The sequence below is a fragment of the Phyllostomus discolor genome, chromosome 4 (assembly GCF_004126475.2).
Source record: "Phyllostomus discolor isolate MPI-MPIP mPhyDis1 chromosome 4, mPhyDis1.pri.v3, whole genome shotgun sequence".
In the NCBI taxonomy this organism is placed as follows: Eukaryota; Metazoa; Chordata; class Mammalia; order Chiroptera; family Phyllostomidae; genus Phyllostomus; species Phyllostomus discolor.
Window position 1 is genome coordinate 203,030,072 of NC_040906.2, and position 22,428 is coordinate 203,052,499.

The 22,428-nt window shown below is 50.9% G+C and overlaps 1 protein-coding gene across 1 annotated transcript in view; it reads left to right on the forward strand.

The window, feature by feature from the left end:
* The window catches only part of ARID1B (AT-rich interaction domain 1B), a 395,196-nt gene that overhangs the window by 287,187 nt on the left and 85,581 nt on the right, over positions 1-22,428 (forward strand). The window contains 1 exon segment of the mRNA XM_028508460.2: positions 18,384-18,473. Coding sequence (XP_028364261.2) covers positions 18,384-18,473 — 90 coding nt within the window.

Here is a 22,428-nt window from a genome sequence, read left to right on the forward strand (position 1 = left end):
GCTGTTCTTCCCGCGTCCTTTGCAGAGCAGGACGGGGAGATTTGGTGTGTAAGGAGCCCCGTGGATTCTCTCCTTTTGTTTGCACGTTACGGGCCCGCGCCGCAGCTCCCTGTGGTCAGAAGGTCGAGAACTCAGCCTGGTTAATCTAACAGGCACCGAGAACAGAAATGTGTGTCACACATTCCCCAGTGCCATTGTCGGTTTCCTTCTTTTAACTTGTTTTCATCTCTCCCTCCTCTGCATCGACTTATTTATATTTAGAGGAAGAAGTGAAATGTCTCTGTCTCTTTAATTGGTAATGCGCACCGAGATACACAGGCATTTAACTCAGGCAAATCTGAAGTCCATTCAGTTGGTTCTGAAACACATGATATTAAACCTCTCTTTCCCCTGTTAATACACGGCCCCAGCACACTGCACTTTCGCTGCTCCCTGAGTTAGGGCACCCCTGAGGGATATTCTCCCTGGGTGGGTCCCGACTGTGTTGTGCAGCCTTCCCCCGGGGGCCGCGTCAGAGCCCACCACCCATCAGGACGTTTAGTGCAGGCTGATTTCGCTGGTCTCACCTCCAGGGCCAGCCTCTCCAGTTGACTAACAAAGCAGAAATGTAAATAAGCCGGACTTTGTAAAATGTTTGTTATTGGCCAAAGGCTTTTGTCAGCTTTTTCCTTCCATATGCTGTAAGCAGTGCAGTGTTTAAATATTGAGAACGGTGAACATGCCGTGGGGGAGGGTGACGGGAGGCGGATGTTAACTGCTCGTCGCCTGGCCAGCGATTGCGTCTGCACACACTTCCAGTGTTTAAACTGCTGAGGGCAGTGCCCCAGGTCTGAGGGTGGTGAGTGTCGAGTCCTGGACGGATCCCCCCAGTCCACATGTCAGCATTTGGCCTTGGTGCAGGTCCAGCTCCAGGCCGGGGCATCCCTGTCCCCCGAGAGCAGAGGGACTGGTGACGGCAGTGGGTCAGGACCACATGACACGTTGGTGTCACGACGGACACACCTGTCTCCTGGCAGTGCTCTCCCCTGCACGGCGCTGGGAGAAGCACCGTGAGAAGACTCACCAGTGACTGCACCTTCCTGGCCGTCACAGACAGAAATGAAGTCTCATCAGAAACGAAAGTGAAGCTCCCTCTTTTTAAGTCTTGTGGGTGCTGTTGTGTGAGGCATCTCCCCTCCCGGCCTCCCCCTCCCCAGACTGGCCGAGGGTCAGGGCGGTTTAAGAGCTAAGAGGGAAAGGGGAGAGGAGTCTTTCGGGAATATTTCGAGAGCCGCCCTCATTGGGCTGATCTTTTCCTGGTTCCTCCAGGAGCCCTCCTTCCCCTCCTTCCCCTCCAGGTCCGGTCCGGTCCGCTGGGGCATGCTCTCCCCCACCCCCGCCCCTTGCCCCACGGGCCACACACCTGCCTCTGGGCAGACCTGCTTCTGGGCCCACAGCACGGGGCCCCTTGCTTACTCAGACTCATCCTGGACAGTAACCTAAGTGGCTGCCCTTTGAAAAAGGGTGACAGGTTTTGGGAGCCCATAGAAACGGCTTTGCCAGAGATCGTCCTTCCGTTCTCCTGGAGCCACGGGGAGTCCAGAGCCAGGCTGTCGGAAGCGTTCTCACGCCCCATCCCAGACGGCTGGCGAGCCAGGCCTCCAGCTCACTGACCCTCCGCAGCAAACCCGCGCCCTCGGGGGGGGTCTCAGACACCGAGAGTGAATTCCAAAAACGGCGGCACCTGACAGGTGAAATAGTAGGTGCTCCCCGGCTCTGCCGTCTCCCTAGCAGGTGAGGGCCGAGTCGTCTTCCGCAGGAGCCGATGGCCGTGCCTGCAAACAAGACATTTTGGTTAGAAAACTAATTTTCATGCTTCATTTGACATTCAGACAAGCAGATTCTGGAAGGATGCTATAATGGGAACGAGAAAAATGGATGGCAGTCAGGAGTTAGTCATAGGTTGGAGCAAGCAGGAAGGATCGGAGAGGGAGGAAATGGTGGTTCCCGGTCCAATTTGTCAGGATTAGTGCCTGTGAAACGAACACCAGCGGGTGCAGACCGGGGTTCCTCTCCGTTTCCCCTCTGTCCCCCCGGATAGGTGGACCTCTTAGGGGTCACGCCTAACCCACCTTACATAAGGAAATTTTCCACTTTTTCATTCGTTATTGCTTCATGGGATTCTGGGCAAAATTACAAGTTTATTTCTATATGTAAGCGGTTTGCACCCCAGTTTCCTGCCGTGGTAACATCAGTAGACTCTTACAGTGGCATTGCATGTAATGACAAATTTTTTATTTGAAAGTCTGCATCCGCCCTACCTGGTAATCTTGTTTTAAAACATCCATCAAGTGTTCTCGTTTGGCTTCTTGTGAAGCAGAGATCCTGCAACAGCTTGTCCTGAGGACGGTGCCTGCTGCTTATTGGCGAGCTGAGCAGGGGGGGAAAGCGCCTAAACACGAAGTGCCATTGGTACACCCATGTTTTTCATCGGTGGCAGCCCAGAAGACATCAGTTCAGCAGCGCTGCAAACCAGAGAACTTCAGCCAGTGTTTTTCTTCCCTTACAAAGTACAATATTTCGTATGTTATAGAAAACAGTAATTGCTGATCCTTCCCAAACGGCGCTGAGCAACACTTGAAGAACACGCGAGTATGTTTTGTCTTACAGAGACAAACGACTGCAGCGCTGCATGGTTCAGCTGTGGGGGTGTTAGCACCCCCCGCCCCTAGAGTTCAGGCCAGGATCCGGGCTGTAGAAGCTCAGTACCTTGGCCGTGCACGTACTCCTGCTCTTTTAAAGGGCAGGGCCGCACTGCTGAGCTGCCAGCAGGGCCTTGCGTTTGCAGCTCCTGCCCCAGGAGTCTGAGTTCCTCCTCCTTTAACAGGCCCCCCGACCCAGGTCAGGGGTTCCGGTCATTGGGAAATGAGCATTTCTCCTTTTTTTTTCCAAAAGCAGAAATCTGTGCACTTCTTCCATTTCAACAAAACTCAGATTAGTTAAGCCTTTTATGCTACTCCTTCCCCCACATTCAGAAATAAGATTAGGATTTTCTCAAGATGCACATTGCCAGTGAGTTTTGCTCCCCATCTTAGTTAAAATTAAGTTACTGTCGCAGGTTCGAGTCCCAGCCAGGGCACATGCCTGGGTTGCAGGCCATAACCCCCAGCACATTGATGTTTCTCTCTCTCTGTCTCCCTCCCTTCCCTCTCTAAAAATAAATAAAATCTTTTAAAAAAAATTAAGTTACACGGTTCCGTTTACACTCCCCTCGCATTTCCATCCCCTTTCTTTGGGCTTCTGCACGTGACAACGTGGGCAAGTCTGTGTCACCGGGGCAGTGCTCTGTGCCATGTTCTTGCTCCGTATGGCGAGCGGCAAGGCTAACGCCTTTCTGCGGTGGCCCTGCGGCCCATGCCCGCTTCCCCGCTGCCTCCCTTCTGTCCGCGGGAGCAGCACTCCACAGGGCCTGCTCGCCCTGCGCTTCCATTGCTTAGGCCAAGTGGACTGTCAGCGCCCTGAACTCGTGCGCTGAAGGCCTGGCTCTCGGCTCAGGCGTGTGCCGCCACTCCAAGTGGTGTTGGCCCTGACCCGCGCCGTTTCCTGTCTTCACTGTCAGAGGGAGGAATCGGGCTGGAGAGGTACGAAAGCTTGCTGGAACAAATTTCAGCATAGAAGCAAACATTTCCAAAAAAAAATCATTTGGGGAATGGCAGTGAAATAAACGGTACTTCTAGTCAAGACGTTCCTAGCGTTGATGTCAGAAACTCCCGACCTGTGTTACTGTGGCTTCTAAAGGGAGTAAGCAGCGGTCGTGCGAGGAGCAACACCATTTAACAGGGAGTGTTGTGTTACTGCCCCGTCTTCTGATAACCCCGAACCAGGATTATGATGATGTGTTGATTGATTATAGCCGTTAAGTCTCTTACTAATCAGTTTCATCACTTACTCTCAATTCACACACTTGCACCTTTGATTTCTCTCCCGTAGCAGGGTGATATGGGTTGTCACTGACTAATGAAGAACAGAATTGGTTTCGGCGTGGGACAAACGGAATGCCGGCACCGATCCTACAATGCATTAATCTTTAATAATCCACATCTGCATGTTTATAAATGATATAACCGGGGACTGTTCGTGGTGACACCCTCCCTTCCAAACAGAAAGTGACACGGGAGTTTGTACTTGCAAACTGCATTAAATGCACACAGCCGGACGCCGAGAGGGTGACCTTGCCAGGGAGCCCGCGGGCGTCGATGCGCCGGGTGGGTTTTCCAGAAGCAGCCTGTCGTAGTACCTTGGCTGTTGGATGAACCAGGTGGTGTCCTGAGGAAGGCCAGCTAACCCAATTGCTGGTTTTGGTTTTTTCTTAATGTACTGTTCCCTTTCTCTCATGAGTTGGGCGAAGTATTGATCCCTTACGCTGCATGCATGTTTTTAGGGACTGGGGAAAGTGCAGTAAACATAAGTGACAAAGGGCCCCACCCTCATGAAGCTTAAATTCTCGTGGGAAGGACAGGAACTAAGCAAATAAGTACCTAATTTATTGTCAGGTGTTGGTAGAGGGGGATCAGGTTGCTGCTTTAGATAGCAGCGAGGAGGAAAGATGCTCTTAGAAGTTGGCATTTGAACTGCAGTCCCAGTGCAGGAAGGGCAAAAGCAAGTGGTGTGACTGTCCGGGAGAGAGGGATCCAGGCAGGGCGAAGAGCAAGTCCAAAGGCCCTGAATCACTCCTGCTGGAGATCGCCAGCAGGACCAGGAGCAGCCAGGGGGCAGGCGGAAACCAGGGGGAGTGAGGTGTTCTGGGGGCCGGCCAAGGAAGCCGTCCAGCCGTGGAAGAGACCGCCACGCACAGAACCACCTCCCTCCGAGTGCTCCACGGGCGTGTTCTGAACGGAAGCCCGTATTCCCCGGTTATAACCACCCGTGCGTGTAAAGCTCGTGGGAGAGTTTAGGGATCAGTCGCTCTTTTTCGGGGCCGCACGTGTGACCGTTTTTTCTGCACTTTCTATATAACAAGGTTGTGGTTCGGTGGAAACCGCCATGTCACAGGGAAGACCTCCTGTGATAAAATAACTGGGACAGTCTGAGGCCTAACTGTATTAGAAAGAGAATCCCCTGTTTTCGCAGTTGTTCCTTTCAGTTCACGTCACACAAAATCTAAGAGTCGTACTTAAGTTCTGCTCGAAAAGGGGCACCAGCGCTTTGGGAGAGCTGAACCTCAGCAGTGTGCGGTGTTCTGTCGTGTCGTCGCTTAGCATTGGAAGTGGACCACGGCAGCTGACGGGTCCAGTGTCCCGTTGTCAACACTGCTGGCCACCCCGTGGGTCGGAACTCCGCTCCCGCAGCCGAGTCCTTTTGCTTGGAATATCCGCCCCACCCCTGGCCGGCTTGGCAAACTCCCACTTGTTCTTTCAAGACCAAACTCCAGGGTCTTTCCTGTTGCAAAGCCGCACCGATCCCTCCCTGCCCCAGGCAGTCCGGCGGTCCCCCCCCCCCGCCCCCCTCTGTGGGCCGCCACCTAGCCCAGGGGCCTCCGGAGGGCAGCGGACACGGCTTCCTTTTCATCCCTGGTGCCGAGGACAATGCCTGGCACATCAGGGGCGCTCAGTTAATGTCAGCCAAATTACAGAGCGCATAGCTCTCCCTGAATAAACCAGAGTTCGAGAAAAGAAAGCCCTGAAGTCGATGACTTACCTGACCTTTCCCCCTACGGGCTGGGGGCCATCTTTGTGCCCTTGCGTTTCATCATTTGTGGGATTGTTCCATTTCCCTTCCCTGGGAGGGGGTTTCGCTGTGAGAGATTGTCTTACTTCCTTTCCCCTTCCTCAAAAATAGAGCCCGAAACAGCGCTTCCGATCTTTGTCAGTCGGAACCAGGTACCTTTTCGGGTGTAGCCCCCGCCTGGTTCTGATCCATCGCACATAGGTTGTGCGCATTAAGTGTCGTCGTGAAATTCTGGGATTGTTTAGTATCCAGTATTTTCATTACCTCATTATTTTTAATACACGTCTGTTATTAATGCCGTATTTTGCCGTGTATAATGCACATTTTTTGCCCAAAAATTTTTAGGGGAAAATAAGGGTGCGCATATACATGGGTGTGGTGATTGCGTGCCATGGGTCTACTATGTCCTGTGTATAAAACATGGATGTGCAGAGTTCGGTCACTAACCCTGTCTCCAAAGGAAGTGGTCTGTTCAGAACAAACTGGCTGTGGAGAGAGTGTGGTCCCTGCCTGGATAACACTCCCATTCTCCGAGGGGCGGCGTCAGCTTCGGCCAGGGAGGCACGGGGCGGAGGAGCACTGGGTGGGGCTGGGACTGGGCTCCAGCAACCCATGGGGGACATGTTCCCGATACTGGAAAGTGACCAAGTGACCAGTAGGTAGAAGAAGGTAAAAGCAGCTGTTCATGAAAAAGGTATTTCACAAGCGTACTTGCTGAGCATTTACTTAAAATCTGAAATAGCAGGACTGATCAAGAAGACACGAGGCTACAGAGTGTCTTTTCTTCTTGGGGGGCCACTGCCTGAGCCCTGCACTCTCAGAGCAGCCCCCCCCCCCCCCCCCCCCCCCCGCCACAGCTCCCTGTCCCTGGCTGTCCTGTGCTAAGGGGCACACCCCTGAGAGCACCCCTCCTGCCTCCCGCCTGGGCTGCCCTAGTCCCTTTAAATTAAAAATAGTAAAGTCATGAGAAGTGTTGGCTGTACCTCTAAGAACAGAGAGATTTCAGTTAGAAGAAGCCTTTGATTTCTGTTTTAAGTTTTTCAGCATAATTCAGTGCTGTAGCTTTCTGTCTCTGAAAAGTTCTTTCATACCAAGGATTTGGAAGCCTAAAGTTTTATCACAAAAATAAGCTCTCAATATTTAGCATAATGGCAAACGAATGAATTCTAAAAGTCTTTAAAAAACACTGTATTATTTTAGCACATAAACTGACAATTCCATATCCAAACAGAAAATGCATAGAAACCGTGTTGCCTGTAATGCCAGTATTTTATCTGTTGGTCCCAGATTTATATGTACTGTGCTTATTTTCCTCAAATTCCAGTATTTAATTCCCAAATTGTGTACCTCTTCCTACCTTATCTCACATCCAGAAGCAGCATGAAAACGCCCGTGGACTGGCCACGGGCACCACGTTCCGGGCTGGGGAGGAAGCGTGGCCCCTTGTCCCCGCAGGCACACACGCACTTCTCTGGGCGTGCGCATTGTACATAGGTGGGAAGTGACACCACGCGCGTGAGCGTCCGTGAGAGGCACTTTTCACAGCTGCTCACGTTGACAGTCGGGAGTTGCCAGGACACGCTGGGACCCAGAACGAGAATTCTCCGTGGCAGGAGAGCATGGAGGCAAGTGAAACTTGTACTGAAGGAAAAGAAGGGCCTTGGCCCTGAGAAGCCTGTCTCCACCAGGCCGCGCGCGGAGCAGCGATCCAGCGCGGAACTGGGAGCAGCCGGGCGCCGCCTCTGGGCGTCCCCCCGGGGGCCCAGGTGGACGGATTGGCAGCCCTGCCGGCCGCTTTTCCCCCTCTCCCCTTTGTGCCGTGAGACCCGCTAATCGCATCCACGCTGCTGCAACTGTGGTTAGTGATTAGCAGAATAAAAGCGGCTTCTTCAAAAGAACGGGAAGGGGAAACGACTCTGCGAAATTGCAAGGTTGTTAGAATCTTAAGTGCACGGCAGTCGGTTCCCCCCATGTTCTGAATTACACGGCGCGCACGAGCCTTTCATCTGTCGCTGCACCCGTTTCTTCAGAAGGCAGCCAAATATGAAGCTTCTTAAACAAAAAAAGAAAAGGAATCTTAGAAAGAGGAAAAATATTGGGGAGGAATAAGAATAGGTTAGAGTGGGGTAACATTAGGTTTTGTTTTTATTAATTTGCCCCAGTGAGAGAAATATAAACTGCCTGCTCCATGTGGTCTGCCCTCGCCGCCTCTCCCCTCCCCCGGAGCCGGTGGCTCTGCTGCGGCCTGTGGCCGGGGTTCTGCATGAGTGACGTTCGGAACCGGCCACTCCCTCGCAGATGGCAGTGCTGTGGGGCGAGACTTCCTGGTGGGGGCAGGTGAGCTGTGTTACACCCGAACACACGCGTGCTTCCCCGCCCCGGGGGGGTTCTTCTGCACCTCAAGGACCTCCGGACTGTACATCTGAGCTTTAAAGCTGCTGGAAACGGTGCGTGTTTAGTAGAAGAAGGCCGAACAGAGCAGATTCTCAGTCTAGTAGTTGGTGCGTTTCTTGCATCTCCAGCATCGATGGGGGGGATCTCCTCGGAGCCTGGGGTTCCCAAAGGTGAAGTGACTCCTGCTTTCAAGCAAATCACGTTTTTGCTCAAATCACTAGTTCCCTGTTCATGCTTTCACACTTGAAGTTAACTAAAGTCCCCTAAAGTTTTATCTTTTATTTAGGGGTCATTTTTTCATGAAAGAACTGTTTCTATTCACTTTGGCAGAGCTACCGTAGCAGTAAAGAACATTGAGCCCTGGCCAGTGTGGCTCAGCTGGTCGGAGCGTTGTCCCATAACTGAGAGGTCGCCGGTTCGATTCCTAGTGAGGACACGTGCCTGGGTTGTGGGTTCAGTCCCCGGTCCAGGTGCATACAGGAGGCAGCTCATTGATGCTTCTCTCTCTCCCTCTCTCAGGCGAAGATGCAAAAACAAACAAACAAACAAACATCTAAAGTGAATGGCCCTGGGAGGAGAGTGGCCAGCCAGGTTAAGGCACATTGCAGGGCAGGACAGAAAGTCAGAATCCAAGACTGCACCTTTCCCACCACCCTCCCCCGCCCCCAGGTCACCCGAGAACAGCCTGCACGAAGAGCACTGTAATTAAAGCTGAGACAGCCCATAAGTCAATGATTCTGGACCCTCGTTTATCGTGAATCAAAACTTGTCGTAACCCACGTGGCAAAGTCTAACAGTCTTGGTCCCGAGTGTTCCCCACCCTGACCGCAGTGCGCCTTGGTGAGCCTCGAGTTCCCTGCGGGGAGGTGTCTGCCCGGGAGGCCTCCCACAGGTTTCAGGCCGTGACTGTCAGACTGGCTCCCATGTGAAGCCCGTCAGGGGACTTCAGCGTATTTAATCAATACAAGAGGGCAGTTGGGAAAATCGGCTTGAATCCAGTGGGCTAAAAGAAATAACGATGTATTACAACAAGTTGGTCTTTGTAATAAAAACAAACCCCCCAAAAACGGGAAGTATTTGCAGCACGGCCCCTGCGAAGGCAGGACTCGCACACAGAACGTAGCGCAGTCACTCTTGTTTCCTCTTCGTCCGTGGGTGGGCCTCGCAGCTGCTCTGTCTCGGACTCGACATCAGGCTCAAGATGCTCGGACTGCATTGGGGGACTAGTTGAGAAGGTGTATCCAGCGGGTGTTGGACTGTTTGTTTGTTTGTTTAGAACGAAGGTACGCACCTCCTGTGTGGGTTCCGTCACACTCAGGGCACCCCGGGAGCCTCTTCCTTCCCAGCGTGGTGCAGAGTACACGAGCCAGATACGCCTCTGCAGCGCTGATTTACCTACTGATGGTGTCTTCGTGGGTAGGATTTCGGGAAAGCTAACGCTTTTTTTAATGGATGTCGGAGCTGTAGGCCATGGAAGGGTCTGCCTTCAAAGTCTCAGATGTCATCTGCAGGGTCAGGGGACCAGGTGGCCGTGGCTGTGTGTCCCCACTGGCAGGTGCAGGAGGGCAGGCATTGCTCTCCGTTTTGTGCTGCGTAACCTGAGGTAGGGTTGGTTCACAGTATAGAACCGTGTTGACAGCCCGTTCACAGCTGCCTCTCCCACCGCCCACCCCACCCCCCGCCCCACCCCATACAAGCGCCTCCTGGTAAGAGTGACATCCTGTTTGGAACGCTCCAAACAACAGGAAGTACTATAGTCCACGTCCACAGCGCTTGAGATAAACTGCCAACTCGAACCATAACCCTGGGACCCGAGCAGATGCTGTATTTTAACTATCTGCTTGGGAGCATATTCAAGTCTCCTTTCTAACTCATCTGAGTAAAAGCCCAAGACCAGAACATTCAGCGAATGTATCGATTGTTGAAAACTCACTTTTCTCCCACACCACTGTGTCACTGAAGAAAACGACTGGTGAATCCCGCTGTGTGGGTGGCAGAGCTGCCCTGTCTGGTCACACTCTGCGGTGGGTGCCATCTTAGATCAGACGCCCAAGGATGTCTACAGACACCGTCCACCGGGCCACCCACCCGTCCCGTCCCGTCCCACCTCTTACCAAAGCCAGTACTTCGTGTCTCAGAAACTACAGAGATGACCCCTCCACTATGAGTGCAGCCCAAGGGAAGAAGTTACGGTGTTCTTCCTGGTGGGCATGGCAGAATGTAAGAAACAGACCCTCCAGAAGACCTATGAAGTCAAAGTGTGGCAGGCGAAACCTGCATTCTGCTTTAACGGTTTGAGGGACAGCTGATTCCTGTAACATGCAGAAAGGATGAGGATATATTAGGATAAAGCAGCCCAGTGTCTTAGTTTTGGGTGCAGCAGAATTAAATGATAATCAGAGGGAGGCGCAAGATGAAAGTTGATCTTGGTTGTGATAAATTTGTGATTGGTAGCAGTAATTTTTATAATGTGGTGTGTGTTTGTTTTTTTGAACTCCTCAATAAAGTTAGTGACACCACCAAGAATTCTCGAAGGGTACAAGAATAATTTAATTGCTAACTGCTGAAAACTACGTAATATATACTGATTTTATAGCAGCATTACAGGGGAAGAATTTGATCATAGCAGTTATTAGAAGTACTCCTTATTTCTTCTTGAAATTCAACAGCAACCACAGGTAACAATTCACACAAACTCACAGACCCCACTTTTCTGAAAACAATGAGCCTGTCTTTACCCTTGTTAGTTTCAAGGACCTTATGAATAAGACCCATGTCTTTGTCACTATACACCTAACGGTTGCCCAGAACCCTAAGGACACCCTTACTGAGTAGATTGGCCACCAGAATTTTCCAGGTTGCTGTGGTTTAACGTATCATTTCATGGGAATTTTAAAAAGCCAGTCCTCTTGAATTACTAGTGGAGAAATATTCTTCCCCTGCCTTATACGTGGTAAGTACTGAGTGGTTTTTTACTTCATTTTTTACATTCAAGTAAAACCATCTCTAACTTCTACGAGAACTTGTAAAGCAGATAACGGTGCGATCCGGGTGCTGCCCTCCCTTTGCCCACTTTCGCCCCCAGTTGGCCCCTGTGGAAACATGGGAGGGGAGAGCGGGTTCCGGGAAGGGACCCCAAAATCAGGCAGCGCCCGTCACCCACACTCCAATGGGCCGTGCCGATGAGGGGTATCGCTGCTCCATCTCGGATAACTAAATGCTCGCCGAGTCGGCTGTGTTTTTGGCTGCCACAGTGTGAAAGGAAAAAATGCTTTTTTTTCTCTGGCCACTACAGCTTTTGAAAAATGGGATTTCTGGGTATTTCTTTGCCGTAAGTATGACATAGAAATAGCACGGTGTTACTTAAGAAGCGGTGAGCGCTTTGTGCGCCAGAGGCCCTCGCGGTTCAGAGTTGGTATTTTTGTTCTGAATTTCTGTAGTCATGTGCTGCAGTCATTTAGAGAGGAGTTAACCCGGAGAAGTTCAGCCTCAGTAAAGGACTAACGTGGAAACGCTGTTCAGCTGGTCTGTATTCCCCGACACAGCAGCGCTAGAGTGCGACTCACTCAGCTGCATCCGACCTGCGGCTCTGATGTGTCTGTTTCGGCCTGTCCAGAAAGTTGGGGAAGCTAAAGCTGCAAGTAATTACTGAACTGAGGATTTACCTGCTAAATGCATTTGCCATTTAAGCCTTAGAATTGTGCCGGCGTGAAGTGCTGAGGGAACCCAGTGCCGCCTGCACTGGGTCTGATTCGAACAGAGTGTAGACCACGTTCTCTCGCTGGTCGTGTTTGTGCAGGCCCCTTTATTAGACACGGAGGAGTGTGGCAGGCTTATGTGTCGTCGTTCTTAACAAATGCCATGCAGTGTTTATCGGCTTTTTAGTAAGTGTCCCTGAATGTTTCTTTACTGATGTTACCATTTAGAATAGAGAATGGCAAAAAAACTACCACCTTTGGGCCAAATCTAGTCCCCCTCCCCACCCTTTGTAAATAAAGTTTTATTCGTGCTGCTTTGTTTACACACAGCCTGCGACTGCTTTTGCGCTACAACAGCTGAGTCGAGTAGTTGCTACAGAGAACATGTGGCGTGCACAGCCTAAGACACGTACGCTGGTGATTTACAGAAAAAGTTTGCCACTTCCTGATCTTAAACTGATAAGAGAAAACTACACAATCACTGATAACTCATAAAGGTTTAATTAGCTATTAGTCTGGGCTTGGTGTCTAGAATAATCAGCCACTCATTTATTATTCAGCAAATATATATTAAGTGTTTACTGTACGTCTGGCCCAGGGGTGTAGCAGGAAACGGTGCAGCCAGCCTCTGCACCCGTGGAGCTCACCGTGTAGTGAGACAAGACAAACGGGAAGCAGAGAAGTAAAGTGAGAATTACAGGGGTGTCCAGACTGTGTCCCCTGTAAGAACGTGGACTTGTACTCGGTAGGACTCGCTGCCCCGCCGTCTTGTTCTGTGAAGTGTGCCAAGCCAGAATGTATTCACGTCTCAGTTCATCCACTGTACAGTTAGATATTACTGGATGTGTGCCCGTTACCAAAAATACACGTTAGTCTGTTTACACACAATTCTGTTATGTACGAATATCCCAGTGTTTTGTTACTAAAGATGTTTAGTTTGATTATCTTGATCCAGTTCCTAAAAGCTATTTTCAATCAGAAAATTTTTTCTCAAAATCTCCATTATATAAAAAATTTAAAGAAAATATTAGAAAACAAAGCCCAGTAGTACATTAAGAAAATAATGCACGATGGCTAAGTGGGATTTATTCTAGGAATGCAAAGTTGGTTCAATATAAACTCCATTAATAGTATATGCAGTATACATAGATTTGAGGGAAAATATCATCATCACCTTTAATAAGACTCAGCACCCAGTCGTCATTGCAGCACTGAAGGAAATAGCAGTTCAGGGAGGCCGTCTCCCCGTAGTGGAACGCACATGCTTCCGTTTACAGCCGGTGTCATACCTGGCGAGAAACTGTTAGAAACGCTTCCTCTGAGATACAGACAAGACAGGAGTGATGGCCGTCTTCACCACTTCACAGCCTCGCCCTAGAGATGTGGGCTGGTGCCGTGGGGCAGGACCACTCGCAGGCATGAGAAGGGTCATAGAAGAAATAAAACTGAGTCTTTTCGTAGGTGATGCAAGAGTGAGCCCAGAAAACCCCACGGAACCGGTGGTAAGCCAATCCCCCCCGTGGAAGAACTCAGAGCAGCGGCAGCCGGCCGTGACACTGACTCCCGAGGAGCCCCAGCCCTGCTCTGCACGAGCGGAAACGCCTCAAAGGCGTACCAGTAGAGAAAACCCTGTGTGTAGTGGCAACAAAGACTAAATGTTTAGGAATGAACTTCATTAACATCAAATGTGCAAAACTTCTACGTCCCCGAAAGAAACCAAGGAAGACCTGAACAAAGGAAACGCATCTCCGGTTCTTGGAAGGATGAACCCGACAGTCACCGATTCTCCCGGAGCTCATTTATCACGCCAGAGTCACCCCAGTGACAACATCCATGAGCTGTTTTACAGGGCGGGACAAGTTGACACAGACATTCATGTGGAAAGAGCAGGCATGCTAGAAAACACGGAAAAAGGAAAAGTGGGATGGGGTTTGGGAAGCTAGCCTTATAAGATGTTAAATCATCCTTTAAAAGTGGGTCTTAAAAAGTTTTCATCACAAAGATCAAATTAAATCCATCTCGTGCCACACACAGAAATTAACTCCAGTAGTTCAAGATGAGACCATGCATGTACTTGAAGAAAACTGGAGTGAGTTTTTCTCTACCCTTTGCAAAAAAAAAAGAGAGAGAGTTGTCTACCTAGGACTCAAAAAACAGAGGCAATAAAAATATTGATCGATTTGACTGCTCTTTAAAAAAGATTCCATCCCAGGAATATAGCACAAACAGAATCTAAAGATAAGTGACGAACCAGGAGAACACATTCACAGTTGATACCACAGACAGAAGGGGTAACGTTCCTAACCTGTAAAGAATTCCTTGAAGTTTCAGGGAAAAGGACTAAAGCCCCAGACAGGAAACCGGTGGGAAGACCTGGCCAAACAGTTCGTCAGAAGCGACAGAACAGCCCTCCCACGTGACAGCGGGCCTGTGACGTCTCCCCTGTGATCCTCGCCAGCCGCAAAGGGCAGGACAGTAGCTTTATATTGGAGGAGCTTGGTGGGCACCAGCTTCGCCCAATGGGAACGTCAGCAGAAGTGGCCCCTGGCAGTGTCGGGACCCCCAGCCAGAACGGACGGAGGCTGAGAAGGGCACCGTGTGTCTGTGGCTCACGCCCCAACCGCGTACTCTCATTCTAGCTGTGGACACAGCAGACCGAGGGACAGCCTGCAGGGTCACTAAAGTGCAAGGAAAGACGGGGGTCGTTGATGACGAAGGAGAAATAACAGCTAGGTGCAGCGTGAGACCCTAGAATGGGAAGAAGACATGAAGTGGGAAAGGGGTGGAATTCAAGCGAGATCTTTAATTTAGGCGACAACAGTGTGCCAGGCTAAACTCCTCGTGGTGACCACGTTGTGGCTACACACGGTGAGAACTCGAGGGGCAGTGAGCTGGGGCCTCCTAGCTTTCTACCTTTCCTCTCAGTCTACAACTAATTAGAATAAAAGGGCTTTATACCCTGGCCAGGTGGCTCAGCTGGTTGGGGCGTCGTCCCATACATCAAAAGGTTGTCTGTTCCGTCCCTGGTCGGGGTGCATGCCTAGGCTGTGGTTCCGTCCTGGACTGATCAACGTCTCTCTCTCACTTTGGTGTTTCTGTGTGTGTGTGTGTGTGTGTGTGTGTGTACGTGTATGTGTGTACGTGTCTTTTCTTTCCCTCTCCCTTCCTCCCGGTAAAGCCAGTCAGCATGTCCTTGGGTGAGGATTGGAAAAATAAAGAAATACACGTTTTTTTTTTTTTTAAGTAAAAGCTCATAGTATAGACTTGTGTTACAAATCAAAGTAAAATGTGAAAATCAGCCAAAAGTACAAATTCGGGTGACTTACAGATGGTTCATCTTTAGCTTGTGCAGAATGCTACACACTATTGTACATGCATGGTCACTGGAGAATGGGGAGAAAGTGTTTTTATTGATAGGGCCATAGTGTGAACCTGTGCGGAGAGTCTGAAGCACGGAGTGCTGCATTTGGCTGTGTGTGATCACTCCCATGTGTACTGCACACCCACGGCTTCGTCCCAGACTTTCTTTTGCTTTAGTTTTTTCATTCGATTTTTTATGTGCATGTAAAACAGAGTATTGTATTCCAGGGAATTACTATTTTGCATGCAGATATTGTTACTGCTTTCTAGAGTTACACTTTTAATGCCTAGGCGTAACATTTATGTAGATTCACAGTTAGCACCACCCATGTGTAATGCGCATCCTTACTTCCCCCTCAAAAATTTGGGCAAAAAAGGTGCGCAGCACACAAGCAAAGCGCGGTAAATGGTCATCGGAGACGCGTAAGCATCAAGTGGTGAAGCGTCCTCCAGCTCGCAGCAGGGGCTGGAACTCGTCCCCATCGTGCTTAATTAGCACCATTTATGGACACAGACGGGGGGGGGGGGACAGGGGCTCTCTTTGAACCGGTGTCAGGGTTGAAGCCTGTGCGTAATGTGTTGGTTTGTTCCCTGTGCGTGGCAACATTCCCTTTTAAAATAATTACCTAATTATGTCTGAGAGATTTCACTTAGCCAAACGTATGTCGTACACAAGTCCATGGATTTGGAGGTGTCTGTTTAATTTGGTTGGTGCGGAGGGCTCTGGAGTGCCCTCTGTACGTGGAAGTTGGGCACAAACGAACGTTGGGTGCCGTGTTCCTGAGGCAGGCGTTCTGGTTCACCATCTACCTGGGCTGGCTGCCGCCCGCGCCTTCGGGGAGGGGAGTTATTTCCCGGGAACTGGGAAACTGTTGATGGGAAGACGGGGGTAAAAACAAATGTAGGGTTTAAAACGGTTTGGGCAAATCTGACCACCGTGAAAGGTCCTTGAGTGTTTCTGTAGAAGATGGATCTAATAAACGAATTTTCTCGTGGCTTGAACGAGATGTTTGTCTCAGAACTGCACCAGCAACCAGCAGCTCTGCCTGGATGGGGCGAGATTTTGTGAATTCATGAGATGGGTTCCTAACAGCCCTTTTCATTTTTAGTGGAACTACTGTGCGTGTGAGCAGTGCCTTGGGCGCGCCTGTTGCCAGGGGTGGGTCCTCTCCTGATGTGGGATCACTGTTTTCACTGGGAGGAGTCTCTGCATCCAGCCCGCCACGTAGAAAGGAGCGTCACAATGTCAGCACTTACCGTGGTAGAGCAGCCGCTTCCCCGGTGACGTCTTTAAGTCAGGATTCGGCCGCAGAGAGCTTTAAACTCCTGAACGGGCTGCAGATCGGGGCCTTGGGGTGTTTCACAGGAAGCACGTGGCCGGGGCCGACACTCGCCAGTTTCTGGGTGTCTGTAACGAAGCTGATGGCCGGTGTTCAGTGCGGTGCTGGTTCCTTGACGTTGAAGTAGTTGGCACGAATGCCAGTTTACCTCGAGTAGGCCTGAGGGTGGGGGGACGGTTCACGTCTGTGCTGCTGGTCCGGGCCTTGCATCCCCTGCGTGGGGGCTCGGCCTCGGCAGGACTTCCTCCTGGTGGTGGCCTCGGCGGCCGTCCTGGCAGGACGAGCGTGGCAGCTGGACCCAGGGGCGCTCAGAAATGCGCTCATAAATTTTACATTCTTTTCTAAAAGCAAGAAGCCTAGACTTTCAAAAACAATTTGAGAAATTGTTGAGGGTTATGTTTTAAAAACTATTTCTAGCTGTTATCTAAGTGGAAAATCATTTCCCCGCCTCTCCGGCTGGCGAAGACACAACTGTTATTAGAATCAGTCACGACTGACCGTCTCGGAGGCTCACTCTGGGGACACTGCTCTTCCTGGTGTGGGGGGCCCTCGGCCTGGCCTGCCAGCCGCCGGGGCACACACACCCACAAGGGCCAGTCAGTGTGGACACCGGGCTCCATCCGCATCATGACCTTCACCGGGATGACATGGTGGTGACCTCAGCGCATTAATTTCCCCCTCTACCCGACTGTAGGCCTCTGCAGCGCCGCCCGGAGCTGTGGGGGAGGAGGGGCTGTGGTGGGTGTCAGCACAGTTCCCAGCTCGATCTAGCATGGTCACGGGCTCCACACTGGGGAGACAGAGGTGGAGACTTCTCTCCCATTTATTTTAGCAAAGGGGGAGGCCAGAATATGAAACAGCATGGTCTTCATGCCGGGAGAGCGTGTGCCTTGAGGACTGGGCCAAGTTCAAGTGCCTTTTGTATTCTGCAGCGTTAGTCAAAGAAATGCGTCCTCAGCCTCTGAGTCAGAAAGTGAGTTGAGATCGTGGAGACCCTCTGATGATTCTTAAAGTTCAAAATCCCGTCTCTGGCCTGCAAATGACTAATTGTCTGTCTTTAATTAGTAAAGTAATAAGTATCTCTTTCTTTAATTCATATGCTCAGATTAAGGGCCATTAAATAACCAAGATGTATTAAATATTTGTTATGCTAATGAGGGATTACAGGAGTAAAAGGCATGATTCCTCTCTCAAGGAGCTCGCATTGTAGCTCCAAAAGACCAACTGAGCGCACAGGAAGTAAATGGAAACCAAGTGGGTGCTGAGGAGATGCTGTCGCTGTATCAGCAGTCAAGATCAAGGGCGATGCAGAGCAGTTGCTTCTTGAGGGATAATCTGCACTGTATTTTGTAGTCCTGTGTTCTGTGCTTTTTCATGGAGATCTTCTTGTGAGTTTATTTTAAATCTCTGATTAATTGCAAAGGATTTTTAGACCTCAGTTACCATTGCTACGCTGAGTAAATCTTAACAAGGAAAACGGGGGGGGGGGGGCCGCTACGCCTGCCCGCCCACGTGGAGACTAGTTGAAACTCCAGAGGGCGAGTTCAAGTCCTCGGTCGTGGGCTTTGTTCAGTGCAACGAAGAGGCCTGTGTCGGGAGGTTGCAGCTCCTAATTGATCTGTCTGTGAGTTTGGGAACTCCTCCAGTGTGAAACTGAACTTTTCTGGGGGTCATTTGCTGAATGTGTTTATGCACGTCTCCTGGTTGTTTTACACACGCACACACAAAGGGGTGCAACAGCGTGCATTTTTTAGCTCTGTCTTTGTGTGGGGGGCCGTTCCTTTTGTGAGAATAAAGGTTAAGTAGGTGTAATTGTGTCTGGGTTTTGCACAGTCACAGCGTTGATGCAAAGGGTTCCTCACCCCACCCCCTCTGTGTTTTGCAGGCAGTCAGATGCCTCCGCAGCCACCCGGGAGCCAGGCCGAGTCGAGCGCCCACCCCGCCCTGAGCCAGTCCCCAATGCCGCAGGAGCGAGGTGAGGCTTGTAGAATTTGCTTACCTGTTCATATCCGTAATGATAAATAACTTTTAAAGGATGTTATGTTTCCTCATCAGACGAACGAAATAAATAAGAATTTATGTGTAACAACAAACACAGAAAAGAGGGATGTTTTCCTGCAGACTGGGTGAAATTGTTCCAAAATACAGTTCAGGATCCGGAGAGTGTGTGTGTCTGCACAGCACCGTAAAGCACAGTGAGCACCCGACTGCGCTGGTCTGATGCTGAGCCAGCTCTGCAGAGGTGCCTGCTGGTGGCTCCGTTTGGGTGGTGGATCCAGTGAAGCACGGTGTTACTGTGTGTGTGTGTGTGTGTGTGTGTGTGTGTGTACCTGTTGATCAGCTATGTGTTCCATGACACCTGACATTAAAATTCTAAACACACAGTCTAAGACCTCGTCATTATAAAATTACAGGGTCTTGGAGCTGGAGCCATCTTGGAAGATCCTGGAGGTCAGTGGCCTCAGTTTACAAATGAAGAACGTAAGGACCTTAAAGGTTCTTCCTTACGATTTCCTTGTTCTCAGAGGCTCCTTAGTGCCAGAGCCAGAAGAAAGACCTTTCCTGTAGGTCTTTTTCTGGAACAGTCAGGCTGTCTTACATAGGCAACCCTGCGACCTTTCACTAGTCCTGCTGCCCTTGGTGGTGGTGGTGGTGCAGTGGTTTTAGCCCGGACAAGTGGAGGCTGGGGTTTTCAGGCCAGCCGAACCCCCACCCTGTGCTGGGCCCGGCCACGCCCCCTGCCGGAGCCAGGCCTGCCCCGCCCTCCCGGGAAGCGGTCACCTTCCTTCAGTGCTCTTCCCAGCACGCACACTCGCCCGCCTGGAAGGCGGAAGTTGGTGGCTTGGTAGCTAACATTTAAAGGCTCCTGACCCCTAATGTTTGTAATTATTTCTATATGAGTTATACAAGTGATGATTGCTCCTAATTAGAATCCCAAGGTTTAGTCATTTTACATGTTACAAATTCAGTAGCACGTTGTCTAGAAAGTAACGCCAACGGAAAGATGGATTAGCTTCATCTGCACATCGTTTGTGTTGAAGTGACTGGTAGGAATCAAACGAAATTTTCTGATAACCTTTACATATCTAACTTTTTATTATCATTTAATGTACAGTTAACACTTTCATTTCTTTACCAAGGTACTACAATGTGCTGTAATAGTGGGATAATTCATGGTTTCCAAACCTCAGGGTGTGCCAGAACCGCCTGGAGAGGGTGTTGCGACAGGTTGCTAGGCCGCCCCCCCCACCCCCAGAGTGCTGACTCGGTGGGTCTGAAGCGGGACCCTGACCACCTCCGTTTCTGCCATGTTCCAGGAGTCACCGAGGCTGCTGGTCTGAGGACCACACTTTGAGAACTGCTGCTAACGATGCTGCAGCACGTTGTAGTGATTGTGTGATGCATGCATTTGTTGCTCTAAACTCTCTACCGTGACCTCCTGCAAGTCATTCCCGTACCCCACACCCTCCCCGTTCCTGCTTGTTTCGTGTTCATTCCTCGTACGGCGCTGGGCGTCTGGGAGACCCTCCGGAAGTTCACGGAAAGCGCACTAAGGCCACGCGCCTCTCTTGGCCACATACTGTGTACTGCGCCAGTGTCCCGGGGTGGGGTGGCGAGGAGAGGACTAAAGGAGCTGCCCTGCACTGGGGCTGCTCGGGCCGGACCCAGGGCTGAGACGAAGGTGCTTGTTGAACATCTCCCTCAGTCCGCACCGTAGCCCTGTGGCATCGTCCCCCCCGCTGGGAGAAGGCGCCCCCTCTTGCCAGCATTCAAGGGTAGGAGGCACCCTCTTTGGAAGTTCCACAACGCTAACCTTCACCTCTAAGAACTAACCGGGAGAAACCCCTCCAAGATCCTCCAACAGCGTCCTCCCCAGGCCCTTCCGACTGACGCGTGTTTGTGAAATGTGAAAGCGTGGAACACGCATTGTCAAGGACGAAACAACGATGAGGAAACACAGTTAAACTTTTAACTCAGATGCATATGTTGTCGGCAAGGCACCATCTAGGGCTTTCCTCCCACGTCCCTCCATGGACACCGCGGGCCGGTGTGTTTGCTCTGTGTTCTCCTGCGATTGTCTGTAGTGTGGAGTGTGGTTTCGGTGGCTGGTAATGGATGCGTAACAACCTGGGTCGTTACGATGACCGTTTCCTTCCAATGGCAGGTACAGATTTTACAGTTCGCTAAATCTGAATTTATTTTCATGAACATGCCTCCCATGCTGTCTCTAAACACTGTGCCGGAGACATTGTATGCATCTCCTGTGTGTCTTTCGTTGGTTGGACAACCCCCTGAACAGGAACTTTCCCATTTCGGAAGGGCTGTTGGGTGATGCTGTGCCCTGTGTGAGTTAAATGTCCTTGACAACGGGGAAGCAACCCAGCGTCTGAAACTAATGAGGAATTGGTATTGAATAGAGACTGTAATTGGGGGAGGGGGAGGCGGGACACCAAACAGGATTATAGCTTTATTCCATATGTATTTTTTAATCAATATATTTTTCACAATGAAAAAAAAATATTGGGTAGCAAGAAAGGGTTTTTTTAGTGACTTTGTTGTTTGTTGCAACCCAGGAAGAAACGTTAGCTCGTGATGACATTTGATCAGATACTGTGGTGGCGGATGACGTGGTCATAGTAATGCTTGGGTGCAATAACAGCAGTGTTTTTCTTGCGTGTTTTTACTGTGACATCACATGTGCCGACAGTGCACACAGCGCAAAGTAGGTCTAGGAAAGCGCTTGCTAGGCAATCCCCCAGTGTGCTGATCTCGTTTTAAAGCACAGTGTAACTTCTTTATGCCTTCAGAGTTATGTGCCCCGCCACCCCATTTAGGGAAGTGATGCAAGATGCAGAGACGAAAAAGTACGTATAGGTGAATTAGCATGTTACTAAAAAATGCGTTCTCTCTCAGAAGACACGGACCTTGATACACAAGAGCACGCCTTCTGTGCTGCGCGGCGCCGAAGTGACCAAACTGAGCATTTCCTTTATATTCATTGTCTTAATGATAAGATTAAGAGTGAGATTTGATAGTTAAGCACGCTTTCTTAGCCAGGAACCTAGAAACACGCTCGTCCTGAGGCACCTGCACAAAGCAAGAGGCGCAGCCTACCTGGGGTTGGAGGGGCCGTGTCCCGGGCGGTCCCCACCCTCCCCCAGCCCTCGGGGGCCCGGCGGTGCCGACACACTCGCTGCGCCTCCCGGCGCGAGAAGCCGAGTGCTGGCTCTGCCGCCGCCGCTGCTTCCCGGTTGGTCCTCGTGTCCCCAGGCGGGAGGAACGTGCATGTGAAAACTCTGTGCCCTGTGCAGGAGGACTCTGCAGACCGGGGTCCGTGAGGATCTGACCCAGGCTGGCCGCTGCCGGGCCGCGTTCCCTTCTCACGGTGGCGCGCGGAGGCGGCAGGCCGGCGGGGCGCCCTGACAGCGGCCCCCCTGGCCAGCTCCATGTCCTCCCTGTCTGGTGGCTCTGTGTCGAGTTCGTCAGGAGACATCAGTCACCATCTCCCCACATTCTGTACCGATGAGGATAACGGAGTTTCTGTGGTTTTATGTTTTCCATCTGTAAAAGCACACGTGCGGTCGAGCGTGGGCACGGCCGGCCGCCGTGGTCACGGGGAGGAGGGAAGCCCTTCACACGGTTGCTGGCCCGTTTACTCCTCTGCCTCGTCGTCAGCTCTGTCCTTCCGTCTGCTCCCTGACGTGAAGCTTGATTCCGTGCGCTCCTGTCTGCATTTTACACGATGCCGGAGCTCCTTACTAATACAACCAGTGCAAATTCTTCAGGGGGGAGGCCCTCAGTTTAGGGCCCTGTAACCCATTAGCCATCGGTTCTTGTTTTCAAACAGGCTTTCTCTCTGGACCTCATAGAATAGAACAGGGCAAAGGACTGCCGTCACAGCCCCTCACCGAAATGAACTTTACAGGAAA